Source organism: Epinephelus lanceolatus, chromosome 14 (genome assembly GCF_041903045.1).
Source record: "Epinephelus lanceolatus isolate andai-2023 chromosome 14, ASM4190304v1, whole genome shotgun sequence".
Taxonomy (NCBI): domain Eukaryota; kingdom Metazoa; phylum Chordata; class Actinopteri; order Perciformes; family Serranidae; genus Epinephelus; species Epinephelus lanceolatus.
The window spans coordinates 24826978-24843728 of record NC_135747.1 but is presented as its reverse complement, the minus strand read 5'-3'; the positions used below and the strand labels follow the sequence as shown (position 1 = coordinate 24843728).

General features: G+C 41.9%; 1 protein-coding gene across 4 annotated transcripts in view; it reads left to right on the top strand.

Moving 5' to 3' along the window:
• The window catches only part of LOC117251151 (FERM, ARHGEF and pleckstrin domain-containing protein 1), an 86964-nt gene that overhangs the window by 35251 nt on the left and 34962 nt on the right, over positions 1–16751 (top strand). For all 4 annotated transcript variants that reach the window (XM_033617157.2, XM_033617158.2, XM_078174517.1 and 1 more), the window contains exons 3-6: positions 12752–12856; positions 12970–13012; positions 13207–13285; positions 16337–16434. In XM_033617157.2, the coding sequence (XP_033473048.1) occupies positions 12752–12856; positions 12970–13012; positions 13207–13285; positions 16337–16434 (325 nt within the window). The remainder of the gene's footprint in view (positions 1–12751; positions 12857–12969; positions 13013–13206; positions 13286–16336; positions 16435–16751) is intronic.

The window sequence follows — 16751 nt, the reverse complement described above, 5'->3', positions numbered from 1 at the left end:
GTGCTCTACAGTATTCAGAGCTGTCTCTTAATCTGCAGGTGGTGGGTGGTTCTCTTCAAACCAAAGTGACACACAGACACTGAAGACACACTGTAGTCACTATTCATTTCACTTAAGTTTATGTATTCCAAAATTATACACATTAATTTACTATACAAGTCAGGTTAGATTTAATGAGGAGATATCTGAGATTAAAAAAAATTATAAGAAAATGCCCCTTTTCTCTATGGTATTAATCAGGGTTGTAAATACTGAGGCAACTTATGATGTGATTCATATTCAGAGGGCTGCAACGTGAATGGGAAACTATTATCGGTGCATCTCGGTTCACCAAAATTTCTGATATCTGTACATAATTTGTTTCTTCTCATTGTTTGACTACTTGATAGTTAAAACTTAGCATATTTGTAAAGACCCATAGTTAAAATAAATAGATGAAATTAATTTATAATCCTTCGGAATTACATAGTAACAAATAGAAGAAACTTCATAGAGACCAAAATGTTTTCATATGCTAGATTTTAAGCGCGGGATGTTGGTCAGATTATATCCATCTGTGGTTGCATATGGTCAGCCATCCTCACCAAACCTCGACATGATGCACATGTGTACGTATCAGGTTTCGCCATCCAGTTGGTAAGCGGCATGGTGGTATTCAAAGTATTCAACCTTTATTTAACCAGGAGACAGGCAACAGCATAAATAAAAACATATATTTACCGACATTGTCATCCTAAGGAATCTACCTTTAGTTTTTTATGCTGAACTTTAAGCGTTAAACAAGATTATTGCCTTGAGTTAAAAGTCATTTGCAACTAGGGATGTCCCGATCCAGCTTTTTCCACTTCCGATCCGATACCGATATTACAGCCTTGAGTTTTGGCTGATACCGATACCGATACCGATCCGATCCAAGCATGTATTATACATATTCACGTATTTTGTTGTCAGTCATGTTAGAAAAGGTTTCATCAAGCGATATTACTCTAACAAGAAGAACTACTTAATTGGATTAGTTAGAATGATCCACAACAGTTGGTATGAGAAACTGACCTGTTTATTGTTAACAGGGTTAAATAAACAAACTTTAAACTTGAACATTAACATTAAATAGAAAGTATAGCTGGTTTGCTTTGGCTGCTTTGGCCCCTTAATAAATAGAAAATAAATCAACACAAGAAATCTTTAAAATGTCTAATATTGAAATTAAAACAGCAGCAAGACTCCACACACTTGTGTTTTGCCCCCCTAATAAATAAAAAATAGATTAACACCACAAGACATTATTGACATTTAACAAACAATGCAGCCTTTCCTTTTCAGTTATTTTAGTAGTGTCAGTGCCAGCCTGGTACTGCTGTTTCCTGGGACCAACAGAGGGGACAAAAAACCACACACAATATTGTACAACTGTTTAAACAAGCAATAGTCCATCCATGGCTCCAATTTCACTAATTGTACCCAAAACAATGCCATCAGTGCTCTTTACTTAAACAGAGTGTAAACCAAATAAAAATATCACTCTCAAAAAACCAGAGCAGAAAACAAATAGTCAGTTAACTAAATTGACCGCTACTCTTCCTACCCTCAGTGTGTGTCTGCCATCTACATGCTGGCCTGGTGGATTGATAGTAAGAGCTGGATCACTGGAATGGACTGCTTGAATCACGGAGCGTTCGGCTGGTCGGAAAACCCGGATTGGACTCTGTGAAAAACTGGATCGGAGTTCTTGGATCGGCATTTTTCCATGCAGTCCGATCCGATGCCGATGCACGGTTTTTGCTAATATCGGCGGCCGATACCGATCCGAATATCGGATCAGGACATCCCTATTTGCAACATTCCATGGCGAGGATTCAGAGTACATGAATGCCCTTTTCCCAATTTTCATAAGGACATTTGGAACAGAAAGCATGAAGAAGCCTTGAGAGTGCAAAGAGTATTATTGTTGGATACTTTTCTGCGTGATAAAGACACATAAGTAGTATGGGAACAGTCCAAGAGTTGCCTTATATATAAAAATGTACAAATGACAGAGCCTCAGGGTAGCCAACAGAGGCAAAATTGTCCCATTGAATTGGAGTTTAAATTTCCGATTGGCTTTTCTGGATCGATCTCTCCATAGAGAATTGTGATGCATCTAAGAAGTGATTATACATTGAAATAACTTCACCCCTAGTGCTGTGTTTCTTTTTTGTTTTCTGGTTGTGCTCAACCAATGGCTGCAGTCTTGTGAAAGACGAAGGGCCCGTCCCAATACCCCCCCTTAGCCCTACCCCTTGGCCCTACCCCTACATTTGCGCTTTCCTGCGAGGGGTAGGGGTGTCCCAATTCCTTTTTGCGTGTAGGGGTAGGGGGCATAACGAGGGGTAGACGTCGACATGGCTACCACTGAACAAGAGACGGGGAAAAAAGTTAATACATAGCTAACGTTACCGTCGTCAGGTTGCTTGTTAGCTAGCTCGCACTATCTGGCGTCTGTCATCTGTCCTGTTCTGCAAAATTGTCAGATTTTTCACATTACCATAACACGCCAGCTAGTATAACTATGCTGCCTTGTAATGTTAGCTGGTTAGCTAGCTAGCAGAAGTCCCCTGTCGTCTGTCGTTCATCAAACGAAGCATGATGAATACAGCAAACACGATAGGTAGGATGAACTCAACCGGAGACTCCATTGTAGATTCCGGTTGGAAATGTAGATGGCTCGCAGCTTCCTGTGTAAAATAGTTAATGTTATGTATGCATGAACGTAACCGACGTGGTGACGTAGTGAGTGGTGTCCCAAATTCCTAGGGAAAGATTTCAACCCCTACCCCTCGTTGCTTCATTTCAAGGGCCAGGGGGTAGTGGGCAAGGGCTAGGGGTAGGGCCATGGGCTAAGGGGTAGTGAATAAGGGGGTTATTGGGATTGGGCCTAAGGTCGTTTATACAGACTCACACCTTAGTCAGTTTGATACCTTTTTATCTGATGAAGAGCCAGTTTAGGCTTGAAATGTTGTATTTTTCCTCAAAAAGTGTGAGACATTCCTATGGTGTCACTACTGTTTTGGAAGCAGAAATCACCTCACAGTTTCTTCTGGATGTGAAAGTTTTGCATGCTGATTGAAAAGAAAATATCCTGACATAACTTTTACTATATGATCTGGGAACTGTGGGAATTCAAATTCATTTTTTATCATTGAATATTTGAATTTGGAACAAAAGTCTTTTCAAGTCACTTCATTCTTTAATATCTCTCTGTGGTAATACTGTAATAGCCGTTAAAAATGTATCATTGAGCTCTTCACTCTGCTTTTATCCAGCCAAACTAAATATGGAGTTTATGCCCAAATTCGAAATGACGTATCCCCCCCTCCTCAAGTGACAGTAATCCCAGCTCTGGGAGAGGGTGGTGGGGGAGAGTAACCAGCATGGGTTCTGAATTTGAAGCGCCCTGAAAGGGATTCAGGCAGATGAAGAAAAAAAGAGGCCAATCTTTTTGGTAATTCCAGCTGGATGAAAACCCCCACTTGCCCTCTGCTTATTTTAATGATGCTCCGTGTTAGGCTCAGGCATGATACCATGACTTAATATTTGCAAGCACAGAAAAGCATGTTGCCTTGTTTGGTTCAGTCTCTGCTGCTGCTTGTTTAGTGTCTGTGCTAACGATGCCAACCCACGACTGTTAGATCTGTCTTCTGATTTATGGCGCACTGACTAACAGTGGGAGGTCCTCGCACAGACGCACAGAGCTGTGCACTATTAGGTATTCAGCAGCACAATGGTCACAACAGGACGCTTAATTATTCTTTATGCAAAATCAATATGTTTCAGGCTCTGAGGAGGGTAGGCAAGGAAAGTGGGGAACATGTCCAAGAGAGGAGGAGGAGAAGGAGGAGGGGGTGGCTGTTGAGGGTAGCTACCTCCATCTCAGCTCCTATTGAATCCAAGGGACATTATTTTCATGGTTGTCCTCTTGGGGCCTGGAGGCTGGCCTACTGTGATAGAATGACTCTGACAACTGTGGCAGCCCAATCATTACTTTTCTTTTCTTCTTTTTTTAACAAATATTTTTTATCTGTAGCTTGGAAAAAAAACAAAAAAATGAGGGGAAAACCTTCATACTTTCATAATTTAATCACTCAGTGTTTCGTAACACTGCTTTAATGGGCATGTTGGACAAGGTTAAACACATCATGTTTTAGTTTAGGTCTAATTATATTAAAGCTGTCCTAATTATGAACGCACTACTGCAAACATATGCACAGTCACACGTCCGTATGTGCTGTGAGGGTATGCAGGTAATTTGACAGGATTATCAGTAGGTTCGCCTCCCTCCACTGTTCTCTCTCTGTCAGCTTCCCGCTGTAGTCGAGTCACCCTGGGAACCTCTGCAGCACATGACCTGAATCTCAATGAGCTTTAGCTGCCGCTGACCTCTCTGTCCTACCCTTCCCTTACAGCACACTGTATACACTTGCACCGTGTATACACACGAACACAAGAGCACATGCAAAGGTGTCTACATGTGCTGTAAGGGACTTTTTAATAGCTGTGTGTTTTTTTTAATTTATTGCAACACAATCCATGAGAGTATGGGACGGTCAGTCAGTGCAGTCTTCACATATGTTTTCAGTAACAGCACCAGGAGGATCCAGTGTGGGAATGTTTCTGCCTGCTACTGTGAGCAGCTCTGTGATCTCAGCCCGGCCCTGAGCAGTGTTATCAGAAGAGACACGGTTCACTTAAAAGTATCCAAAATCATTCCCGGGACTTTCCACTGCTACTACCTCACATGGGCAAAGTTGTGAACAGCAAAAATGCATCTCCTGAACCTGAAGTCAGTTTTTAGCCCTCAGAAGTCAGTTCCAATTTTTTTTGGCACAACTTGACAAATCTACATTTTCATATCTTGGTAAGTCTATTTGCCGTCTTATCAGATGAGCACTGGAGATATTTGTATTCCCAAAAGTGACCTTTTCCCACTTCTCCATTTGCTTATTCCATTCTATAAATCTCATACAGTCTCTGTCATCTTTGACCTCGATCAGCTTCCAGTGATGTCACTGAATGTCACAGCTGAAAACCTCCCCGCCGTGAGATGACGGCTCCATTATCCGTCAAGGTATAACTGAACCAGCAGGGGCCGTTGAACCAGCGTGGCCCACGACACAAGGCGAGACTAAATCAAATTTTTAAATCCCTGCTGATATCCAGTCTAGGATCGGGCTGGTGTTAAAAAGTTCATACCAGATTTATATTAAGCCAAACGTCGTACTGGACCGGCATACCAAATTTTAACACTAGGTGTCCAACTTGACTGAGCAGCTGCTTCCGAGTGGATCAGAATGACACCATGTCCTAACTGCAAGCGAATGTCTTACTAAAGGGTTGCATTGGACGCTCTCTGTCCACATTGAATCTGCCAAGATGCAAGTCTGTTATTTCATGTAAAAAACTTCGAAAACATCAGCTGTGCTCTCAAGCTCCCACTGGACACGTAACCACTTAAAAGATGGTGGAATACTTGTTATCCTCCTACGTTTTTATACAGAAAACACACGTTTTACGATGTGATATTTACTGGAAATGACATACCATATAGCCAACAGCAATTAGGTTATTAGTGATGGTCATTTACCAGAAACTTTCAGCTCCCTGTTGATTAGCCAGCTGCCACCTTATTTAGGTTTTTGTTGTGAAAAAGCAGGCATTCTGTGGATAACACTTCATTTCAACTTCCTAAAATGTTTCCATGTTGGTGCAGTTTTAGTTTCTTGAAGGCTATGTTTCGTGTGGGATTCCCACACATTTATGTGTTTGTGGCAGTCCGCCATGATAAGAACATCTGCCGGCACATATTGATCTTATATTTTTGGAGCTGGACCATTCATATGGAGCACTGCTGGGATACGTATACCGTCCAGTTATTCATTGCACTGCAGTCTAGGAGCTTAGAAGTATATGGGCACAGACGGAGTAGCAGAACGCCAAGTACAGTGAAAGTGAAGCTTAATGTTATTGCGCTGCGTCTAAAAGTTTGCTTTCACCTGCAGCAGCTGCTCCTCTTATCCATCGATCTGATCAGCTCTGATTGGATCGACTGATCAGTTATCCACCCCGCAACTCAAACTCAGCAAACTGCTGCTGTTGAGGTAAAAAAGAACTCATAGAGAGCTCCGCTTGCTCTGCGTTCACAGACAAATAGAATGATTCAAGGGGACACACACGAAAAAATCCCCCCATTGTCGTCAGCTACCTCCGCACATAGATTCTGAGCTAGTAGAAAACACTGTATTATGTTAGTCACATTGTCATATTGCTTATGACTAATGCAGTACAAGTTGGATTTAGCGCCATGGTGGCCTCAGCGCAGGTTGCTGATGTGGGCAACTTAATTTGCAACACTGTGTCATAATGACAAATTGCGGTTCAGCTGGTTTGCTTATAATCAAATTGGTTCAAGCTCATGTGAAGCTGACCAGCAAAACCAGAAATTGATCCAACTCATCCAGTCCAATACTGGCTGACCACTTGGCTAGAAAAACATCATGAACTTCTCCTCTATTGTCCTCCAACCACCATGACTCCCAAATTTCAACCATTCCCTTTGTTCTCTGTGCATCTGGAGCCTAAAGGCATTGGCAGTCTGTCTACCACCCATGCCCACCCACCCACCACACTCCCCCAGGAGGAGTTTGGTGAGCACTGCCCAGCCTGGCTTATTGCAAGTGAAGTGGAGCATACCAACAACTCCTGGAGGGGAACAGTAGAGGGAACACAAAGCTGCTTTACACCTGACCTTTATGTTTTTGTTGCTGACAGGAGCTTACTAACAAGAGTTGGGGGTGGGGGTGGGGGAGGGGGTATTTGGTCTACCCTGAAGTGGAAACCCAAGCGGACATGTGTGCAGACATCGCTGTCATCTTTATTTAGCCTTCCTCTGTCAGTCGGAGCATGTGGAGGTCAGTGTAGCGAGGCGAGCATACACATGTAAACAGTAGTAGCATCCTATGAGCTATCTTCCAACCTAATAAACCCAGACAGACCCTCCCTGGCCTGGGACTGAGAACGCTGAATCAGGATGCATCGCCTCACTCTGGAATTGGCTGCTCCTGTGTAAACTAACCCTAGTGCTTTTATAGATAGAGGTCATAAAAAAGGGAGATAGGTGACATTTTCTTGGCATCTCGGATGATGAAAGAAATGTCAGCTGCTGAGCGTGATGTTTCTTTAAAACTGTAACCTTTCTGCCGGGGGAGAGGCCGAATGACATGTATGGAGAGGGATGAGAAATCATGTGTCAGCTGCACGTCAGGGTAAAGAAGTCACAGCTTCTGTGTCTGAGGTTGTGTGGCACGGTCTGCGTTTGTGGTTGTCAGTGGAAATTTGAACATTTTGTGTGATTTTTAGTTTTATTTTGAGACCAGAAGAGAAAGAGAAATAAAAAAGAAGTCTTGCTGCAGGTGCTCTTACAATAAATACAAATGGACGTTTCATAAAGTAACTTTCAAGGAATACTTAAACCCCCAAATTACCATTTGCATTTTAGTTACTCAACCTGTGTTTTGTTTAATTCATGAAAAAAACTTGCATGCCTCGGGTAAATTAAAAATCCAATAACAGAGAAAAGTCTTGATGAATTGAAGTCATTGGGGGCCATGTTTAACAACAGCAAAACTATTTCTGTACTGCACACAACTCATGCAGAATAATCCACCTTAATTATCTAAATTAATTTAAATTACCAGCAAGTTTTAGTTCCACCTTTTAGCCAGAGATGGAAATGTTGGTAGGTGGGTCGGTCTGAAATAGAGCTGCATCTGCCCATTATTTTCTCAATTAACTGATTAATTGTTTTGTGAATAAGATGTCAGAAAATCATTTAAAATGCTCCGTGTAACTTATTTCCCAGAGCCCAAAGTTACGTCTTCAAATGGTATGTTTTATCTGACCAACAATCTAAAAGCCATTCAGTTTATTATCATGTATGATGAGTAAGAGCATCAAATTCTCACATTAAAGAAGCATGAAACCAACAAATATTACCATTTTTTTGTTAAAAAAAAATACTAAAACAAGTATTAGATGATCAAAATAGTTCCTAGTTAATCATCTGTAGATCGACTAATCTATTAGTACACTAATCATTGCAGCTCAAGTCTGGAATTGGAACAACCAAGGAAATGAAATGATCATTTTATGTCTATGGCAACCACTATTGGATGGATTGCCCTGAAATTTGGTCCTGATTAATGTTCCCCACAGGATGAATTTTAATAACTTTGTTGATGCCATACCATAATCATGAAACATGGTACAACACCATACCTGCTAAACACCAGCATGTGTCACTCTGAGCCTGTTAGCACGCTGACATTAGCATTTTTCTCAAAGCCGTGCCTCACACATCTGCCACACTGGCTGCAGACCCTCTGTATTGTGTTTGACAACATTTGGCAGTTACATTTGGCAGCCATTACCAGCTATCAATAAAGTGTGCTATTGTGTGATTTCTAATGTGCTAGCAGTTCAGTGAAGGCAACCTGACCAGACTCTGTGGCTACACAGATAACTGCCAAGATGCTGCTATAATAAACAGTGACTAGACCTTCTTCACTGGAGACACTTTGACATGTCACTGTAGGAAAATCACAGGTGTAACTGTTGTTCATGCTGGCTCACTGTCATGACTTACTGGGAGGCAGCTATTGTTGATGTTCGTAGCACCTCTGCTTTCCTTACTGTGACAGGTCAAAATGTCGTCTGTGACAAAAGGCCCATGGATCATGTATTAGGGGTGAAATGATCACTATATACACCACTGTCCACATACTTTCGGGGTTCAGTTGGCTAAAATGTTGCTCTCATGTCACATCTCCTCATTACATCGCCTACTAAGCTGTTTACATGGCTAATGAAAAGGAATATTCCACTTGTATTCTTGTTTACATGCAGCCATGCATATTCTGATTAACGTGTCCTAACATATTATTTATGTCAAAATATGGAAAAGTAGAATGGTTGGAACTACTATTTTTTTTTAAGTTTTCCACCAGTAGTGGACTTGTTTGACTGTTTGAACACAGCCTCTCTCTTTCATTCCTTCAGCCACCTTCTTGAAAAGGTTGGTGCAGGGATATTTGCGCTTATCCAAAAACCTGTTGATATCCAAGTCTTTCATAAGGTTTAAAAGTAGGGGTGTTTCTCCTTTAGACCAGAAATGCAGGCTTTTGTTTTGGGCATGCATCTCTACCCCACAGCCTTACAAACTGTTGGATAGTTGGTTCTCACAGTGCACTGTATACATGTCCAAAGAATGCTCCTACAACCCGAATCATACTAGTATTGTGTTATTATTATAGGACTTGGAAGTCGGAAATCGGAGCTTGGAATGATGTCACACTGAGTTGATCGCATTCCAGTGCAAGTTGGTAATACAAGATATTCTAGCCGGGTTAGCCATTGTTAGCAATGCCAGTTGATCAGAAGACATTACACTGAATTTTACGCATACAAACACTGTAGCAACATGTCCAGAGATAGAAGTTGATGTTGTGTGTGACTGATTTAATGAGACACAAAGAAAAAACAGAAGTGCTAATAAACAGTGTAGTGACTAGCCCTATGTGTTAGCCGCTAATGGTTGCTAATTAGCTGAACTGGTTGGATGTGTACTCAGAAAACTACTCCCAATCTTTACCAGTGCTGTGTATATCATACCTTTATTTTCTCACCAGTGTCCGTAATGTCCGCACGACTTCCAACAAGTTTCGACACAAACTTCCAATAAATACAGCCATATAGATTTAACTCACCGTCGAAAACTGTTTGCGCCCTAACATCAGCAACACCTGTGCTTACTGGCATGAACTTCAATACCATGGCCCGCCTCAGCCAGTGACATAAGCCACCTAGTGGCGTGGCAGGATAAAACATTTAACACAAATCAAGCATATGGCTCCAACAAACAATATGTTACTAAAAATTTCACTGCTGTTGATGAACGTAGCATCCATCTGGGATTTTGAGGTCAGGGTTGGTGAGGTTTTCCCAGCTTGCCAGGCTGGGAATCAGACTTCAGGGTGTGTTCTGGTTGAAATGTCCATCTGGGAACTTGGAAATTCCCACTTCTGAATGCAAATGGAACGCACCATTGGTCAAAAATGTTCCGTTTGGTAAGAGGTCTAATTCAAAATATCCAAATGGAACATGCTGCTTACATGATACGTATCAAACTCAGAATATTGTCTTTAACATAGTCAGTGTTGCAGCCAGACTCCAGAGAGGGAGGACTGTTACAGTGTCCTCTGAGTGCCTGCGTCATGACGGCAGTCAATCTCTGCGACTTATGCTTCATTAACGACAGCGCTCTTATTGTGTGGGCTGCTGCAATGTCAAATGGCAGCGCCATAACTCCACTCTGCAACAGCTGCATTTAATCAAGCACTGGCTGGCTCTAATCAGCCTGTGCCTTACCCATCTCTGCTTGGCTCGTGGTCATTTTACACTGACAGCAGATTTATATAAGGCTGGATATGAGAGTGCCCGAGAGAGACGGAAACACTCTTCAGCCCTCACTGTCTTCAGCTCCTCTGCTGTTCACGTTCCTGCGGCCTCTACGGAGCACATTTGTCGAAATCGTTGCAGAAAACACGAGACACAGAATTCATACAGAGGCTGTTTCGTCTGCTCTATTAGGAGGCAGTTCGCGTGTGTATGGGAAGGAGTGTGTTTTGGCTGATGGCCTCTTTCCCTCCAGCCTCCTTGTGGCCTCCCTCATCAGCGCCTTCGCCATATGGAAACAGCTGGTCCTCAGTGGTGGGATGCCCTCTGCACTGCATGAGGCAGCCTGGAGAGAGATAGTGGTGCTACACACAGGAAGGACAGACTCGAGGAGGAGCGGTGAGGGTGGGCGGCTTGTTTGGGGAAGATTATGGATTCAGTTGTGGAAGTGTAAACCCTCGCACTAAGCTGGTAGAGATTAAGTTTTTATTCTCTAAGCATTAATAGGAACACAGACAGTGTCATTCTTTGCCTTTGAAACACTACATAGATTTACAGGCAGGCAAACGCCTTTATTGTCAGATGAAAAGAGGATGTCGACACAGTTCAGCTGTATGAAGAGAATTCTTGTCGCTTGTGTCTTAGCAACTCGCTGTCCTTTATTGCAAAAGTAGGGGAGAAACTCCTTGAAACGTAACTCTGGATCATTATCCAAGCCGTGGGGAACGGCTACTATAAACACACATTCTGTAGCTGTGATACGCTCAGCACTGGTGCAGACCAGTCACGAGGAAGCAGCCATGCAGAAATACTCCTGTTGTGTGCCTGACAGAGCTCTGTGTCTCCTTGGGGCGTCTTTAACAGAAGGCTTGTTTCAGTGGAAATCCCTGACATTTGTTTGACCTTCCATGGGAACATTCTCGCTCCAGAGTTGCGGTGGCTTTTTGAGGTATTGGTGTTGTCACATTGCAAGTATTTGTCAGAAAGTGGGCGGTTAAGTCGGTCTTCATAGTGTTTATATGTACTGTATGTGGGGTAAGTGAGGACAGATGTGGTCAGGGTCGGATTCTTGATCCCATCCTGAGACTGTGTCAGCCTCAAAGGCTGCTGGTCCATCGTCAGTGACAGCAGTGACACTGAAAACACAGATCAAAGACGGGGTCCAGCCCCCTCCAGCTGCAGCAGCTTTTGGTGGCCCACTGTGCTATTGAATGCCAGGGTGGAAGGAGGGAGGGTAACAGAGGAATGCAGACAGTTGTATCTGTTTTTGTGACATTAACTTCCACAAGGTTTGAGAGGTCTACAATACAGTTGGTTTCTCAGTGCTTTTTTGTGTCAGCCTCATCATCTGAATTTCCTGAATTTGGTTATCCTTCATTTAACCCTTTCAAACCAGAACAAATTGGCTTGATGTCTTTTAAAATCATGGGAAGAAGACAGTGAAGCAATGAAAAAATAAATGAACAAAGAAATTAGGGAGAAGTTAGTAAAAAGAGAAAAATTAAAACAAAAAAATAGTTAGAAATAAGAAAAAGAAACAAACAAGGAAATGACCTGAAAAGAGTGCTTAAAAATTAAAATAATTCTGTAACACAATTTTAAAATGTAATAATAATAATTACAAATATAGTTTTCTCAAGCTTTTTCCTTTTTTGTCCCCTGGTTTTTGTTTTTTAAATAATTTTATCAGTCTATTTTTTTTTTGTTCTGCAATTTGTGGGACATTTCTCACCAAGTTGCTCACTGCCTTTTTTCCCCATGCTTTTGAAAGAAATCACTCCAATTTGCTCAGGATTTAAAGGTTTAAAGATGAAAGGTGTCTGAATGCAGCAAAAGAAACATGATGTCGCTCCAAGTTTCAAAGGGTTAAAAAAGTATATCGATGTCACTTGCGTTGATTTGCTGATCAAAAGTTCAGACAAAAAATGGAAATGGTTGTATTTATGGCTATACCGAATAGTACAATGCTTCAACGCCTGATTCATAACCTTTACATTTGAATTCTGAATAAATATTCATTCTTCATTCATTTTTCCATGTCTCCTCATTCTGTTTAAACCTGTTTTTTCTGGACAGTTGCCGATAAAGATTAGGCTACACTAATACTACACTACGCAATTTCCAAAATTTGCTGCATTTTTAATAGAAATATTCTGCCTCGATTAGGGCTGGACCATATATTTATATCATGATTCATTCATTCAGCCCTGGTTGCTATACAGACGAGTGTTATTTTAACCAGAATTTAATTTCCTCCTGTTCACAGCAAAAAGCCTCAGGCAAGATGCTGTTCGACCTGGTGTGCTCCCACATGAACCTCATTGAGGGCGACTACTTTGGCTTGGAGTTTCAGAACCAACAGAAGATGATGGTGAGTGAGGATGGAAATGAAATCTAGATGAAGCATCTTCTTGTACGTCTCAGAGTTATTATTGCTTATAACTGACTACTTTAGTGATGTTTCTTGTTCTGTGTTTTCAACAGGTTTGGTTAGATCACATCAAGCCCATCATCAAGCAGCTTAGACGTAAGTGTTTCGAAATGGTTTACGTGTTTTTTCAAGGCATCTTTTTCCATGAACGTCTCAGTTTTGTCTTAAAAATAGCCGTCGGATCTGCGTTGATTCAGATTTGTGGGTATTTTCGAGGATGACTGCATTCAGCTGTACCTAATAAACTGACAACTGAGTGAGTTATGACAAAAGTCGTCTATCCCACACAGGACCGAAGCACACAATCCTGAGGTTTGCTGTGAAGTTCTTCCCTCCGGATCACGCCCAGCTCCTGGAGGAGCTAACCAGGTGAGCTCCTCTCCACATTATTGAGCTCCTTTTATCTCTCTGTCAGGCATGTCTTCCAGTTGGCACCAAAATGTGCATTTATTTACATTCTGTCAATGTAAACGACTTCAGCTGTGACTGAACGCGATTGTAGAAGCATAAATGAAACATGTGCTCCGGTCCCCAGAAGATTTATTCCCTCCTCAGCTTTGCACTTGTGTCATGGCTGCCATGTTTCTGATTTAGCCCTCTGGAGATTAGCGTGGAGCTAATGATTTTCTGGTTTCTGTTTCCTCGCCTCTCTGGAGCGGGCTCATGACTTGCATATTTTCACGGTCAGAGGGGATAAATAATAGGCGTACAGAAAGTAAATGTCCCACTGACACTCCTATGGGTGTACTGTTAGGCTTGGTTGAGACCTCACCTTTACTAAAGAGTGTACTTTATGTGGTTTTCCTGCCAAAGAGGGACCTCCTCCATCATGAGGTCAGATGGCAGCACTATGCATTTGGCATCACAGTTTCATCAGGCCCTTTGATAAAGCTGGCAACACTTCTTATCCATGGACCTCTGACTTTTGGATGTGCACTGGTCCATTCATCTGTGTTTTAAATTATTTCTTAATTTTCATTATTTAAAATTATTACTATAACTTTTATAAGACTATATTCCTGCTCTGGCTTTCATCCAAGAGAAGCAGCGCTGTAACACAAGACAGTCAGTAAATCTTCCATAAATGACTTCACTCAACTTATTAATTACTGAATCCAAAATGTGCACCTGTGCCAACTTCTTTTGAAAGTCTTGTGTGAAATTGAAAGAGCCAGGGTACATTAAATGTAATCAGAAATTTAGTTACAGCGGCTCCCTTGGACGCCCTGCTTGAATTCAGTACATGGTGTTTCTAATCGAGTTTCATTTGATCGTGCTCCGGCGCTGAAACAGGGTGCCTGCAGGTCCTTTAAAAGTCTGAAATTGTCTGGGTGCTCAGTGGCTCACCTGGTAGGGCGGACGTCCCATGCACAAAGGCTATGTCCTTGCCACAGCAACTGCGGGTTTGATGGTCCTTTGCTGCATGTCATCCCCTCTTCTCCCTCTTTCACACTAAAGCTGTCAAATCATATTAAGGCGAAATAACAAAAAAATGTCTTACATTCGATTTTATAAATGAAGGGTTCCCACAGTCATAAAAAACAACAACAAAAAGTTATAAAATTAGGAAAAACAATTCTTCTGGCCTGGAATTTTTTTGGAATTAACAGAATGTTTTCGAAAAGATTTAAATATACTTTGCTTCAGCTATTGTTTAAAATATATTCGTAAAAATTCCAAAACATGTCCAACGTTACGCAAAATCTGTTTCTTGTATTTCTAATTTATAATCTAGTGCTGCACTGAGTGACTGTTGTAACGTCTGTAGTCTCACATAATTGGTGTATGCAGCCAATTGGTGACAGGAAATATCTAACGAGCAATTAAAATTAGCAAGCGCCAGCAGTTTGCTTACCTGCAAATGCATGAGAAGTTCAAATTTAATAATGTATGGCTTTCAAATGACACGTATAATACATGGCGCAAGAGAGAGGAAGACCCTAACCAAAGTATTTTATGTTGGTATACAATGGGGGAAGTGGCTTTGGTCAGCCGCTCTAGTCCATCCGTTCTCAACTGCTTATCCGAAGTTGAGTTGCAGGGGTAGCAGGCCAAGCAAAGCACCCCAGACATCCCTCTCCCCAGCAACGTTTCCAGCTCGTCCCCCAGGAGGAGCTGGAAACGTTGCAAGGCGTTCCCAGGCCAGACGAGATATGTAATCCCTCCAGCATGTTCTGGGTCTTCCGGCTCTACTCTGAGCTCCCTCTGGATGTCCGAGCTCCTTACCGTTTCTCTAAGGCTGAGTCCAGCCACCCATCAGAGGAAACTTGTTTTGGCTGCTTGTATCCTCAACCTTATTCTTTCGGTCATTACCCATAGCTCATTACTATAGGTGAGGGTTGGTAAGGGAGCTTGCCCATGAGTGTCTGGTGGCCAGGCCTTAGACCATGGGGCCCAGTCGGGCTTAGCCCGAATTAATAACATGAGGTCGCCACTGTGTGGGACCGGCATTGAGGCCAGCTGCGTTGTGCGCTGGGTGGCAGGCAGGGGCAGGCACCAGGGCATGCTGACCCTTGGTGTCACAGACTGGCTTTAGTCAGCCTTGTTAAAAGAAAAAAGCATCAAGACCGTCCGATGTCCGTACATATTTCATGCCTGCCGTTGCCAGGACAGATAACGTTACCACTTTGTCTGTACTGTATGTGCAGACACAAAGGCATTTCAATCCATATTTCATGCTATGTTTTCACTGCAATGCTTTTTTTAGCACACTAAAGTAAGAGCCTCTTTAATGCACACAATGATTCCTTTATAGGCCCAGTGTTACTTCTATGAAGTCATGGAAATGGCGTAAAATATGAAGGAAAAGTAATGGAAAAGTTTTGAAAATTAATTGGTAAAAATGTGTGGGAACCCTGTAAATATTAGGCCTCAAAAGTCATTATATAGTCTTAGATTTAATGTGTGAGGTCCTATTTGCTACAAACATTTTTATCTAATTGTATTTAAACGAAACAGAAACACTTCATAGATGTAATGGTGTGGGAATTTTTTCTACCAGTCAGACCCAATTTAATTTATCCATCTTTTAATTTCTTTTTGTCAGAATGAGTCAAGCTCTTCTGTGTGAAAGTCAGACATTTCTGATGCTTCAAATCTTTAAACATACAACTGAACCTAACGTCTCTCTTTTTACTTTACACTTGCACTTACACGTTGGCAAAATGTAGATTAACCTAACTCACTCTAATAACCATTGTCCTTCACAAAACCCACTTCTGCATGGTAAACTCTTTACTTTTATGCTTACCTGGAATGTATGAATTTCTCGGAAAATCAGTCATACATTGGGTTAGAATTATCTTAAAAAGGTCTTGAAAGCATTTCATTTTAAGTGTCTGATATCCGTAGACACCCTGTTGATACCACAACCACATCTACTCTGCTCAATGTGTGAACACTCTTTGTGTTTGTTTCCAGGTACCTGTTTGCTCTCCAGATCAAACAGGATGTTTCCTGTGGACGTCTGACCTGCAACGACACCAGTGCAGCGCTGATGGTCTCCTACATTATCCAGTGTAAGTTCATCGTGGCTGTTTCCTCATTTAGCTCAAGAGACCAAAGAGTGGACCGATCAGATAACTGTCTTTGAAGACACATTGTGGCCGCCCCCCCCCCGAGCTTATCATCAAACATTGTCATATAGCACAGTGCGCACCACTGCAAATTGATTATCTGTGTGTTGCCATGGATACCTTTCACTCAGATGCCTGAACATAATTTTGTATGACTGCTTCAGTATAACCTCATAGCTGAGCATTTTCATAACCTGACACAGTCCCACAGTCCACAGTACTGAAAGGGATCAAAAACATCACACATAATGATGGAGATC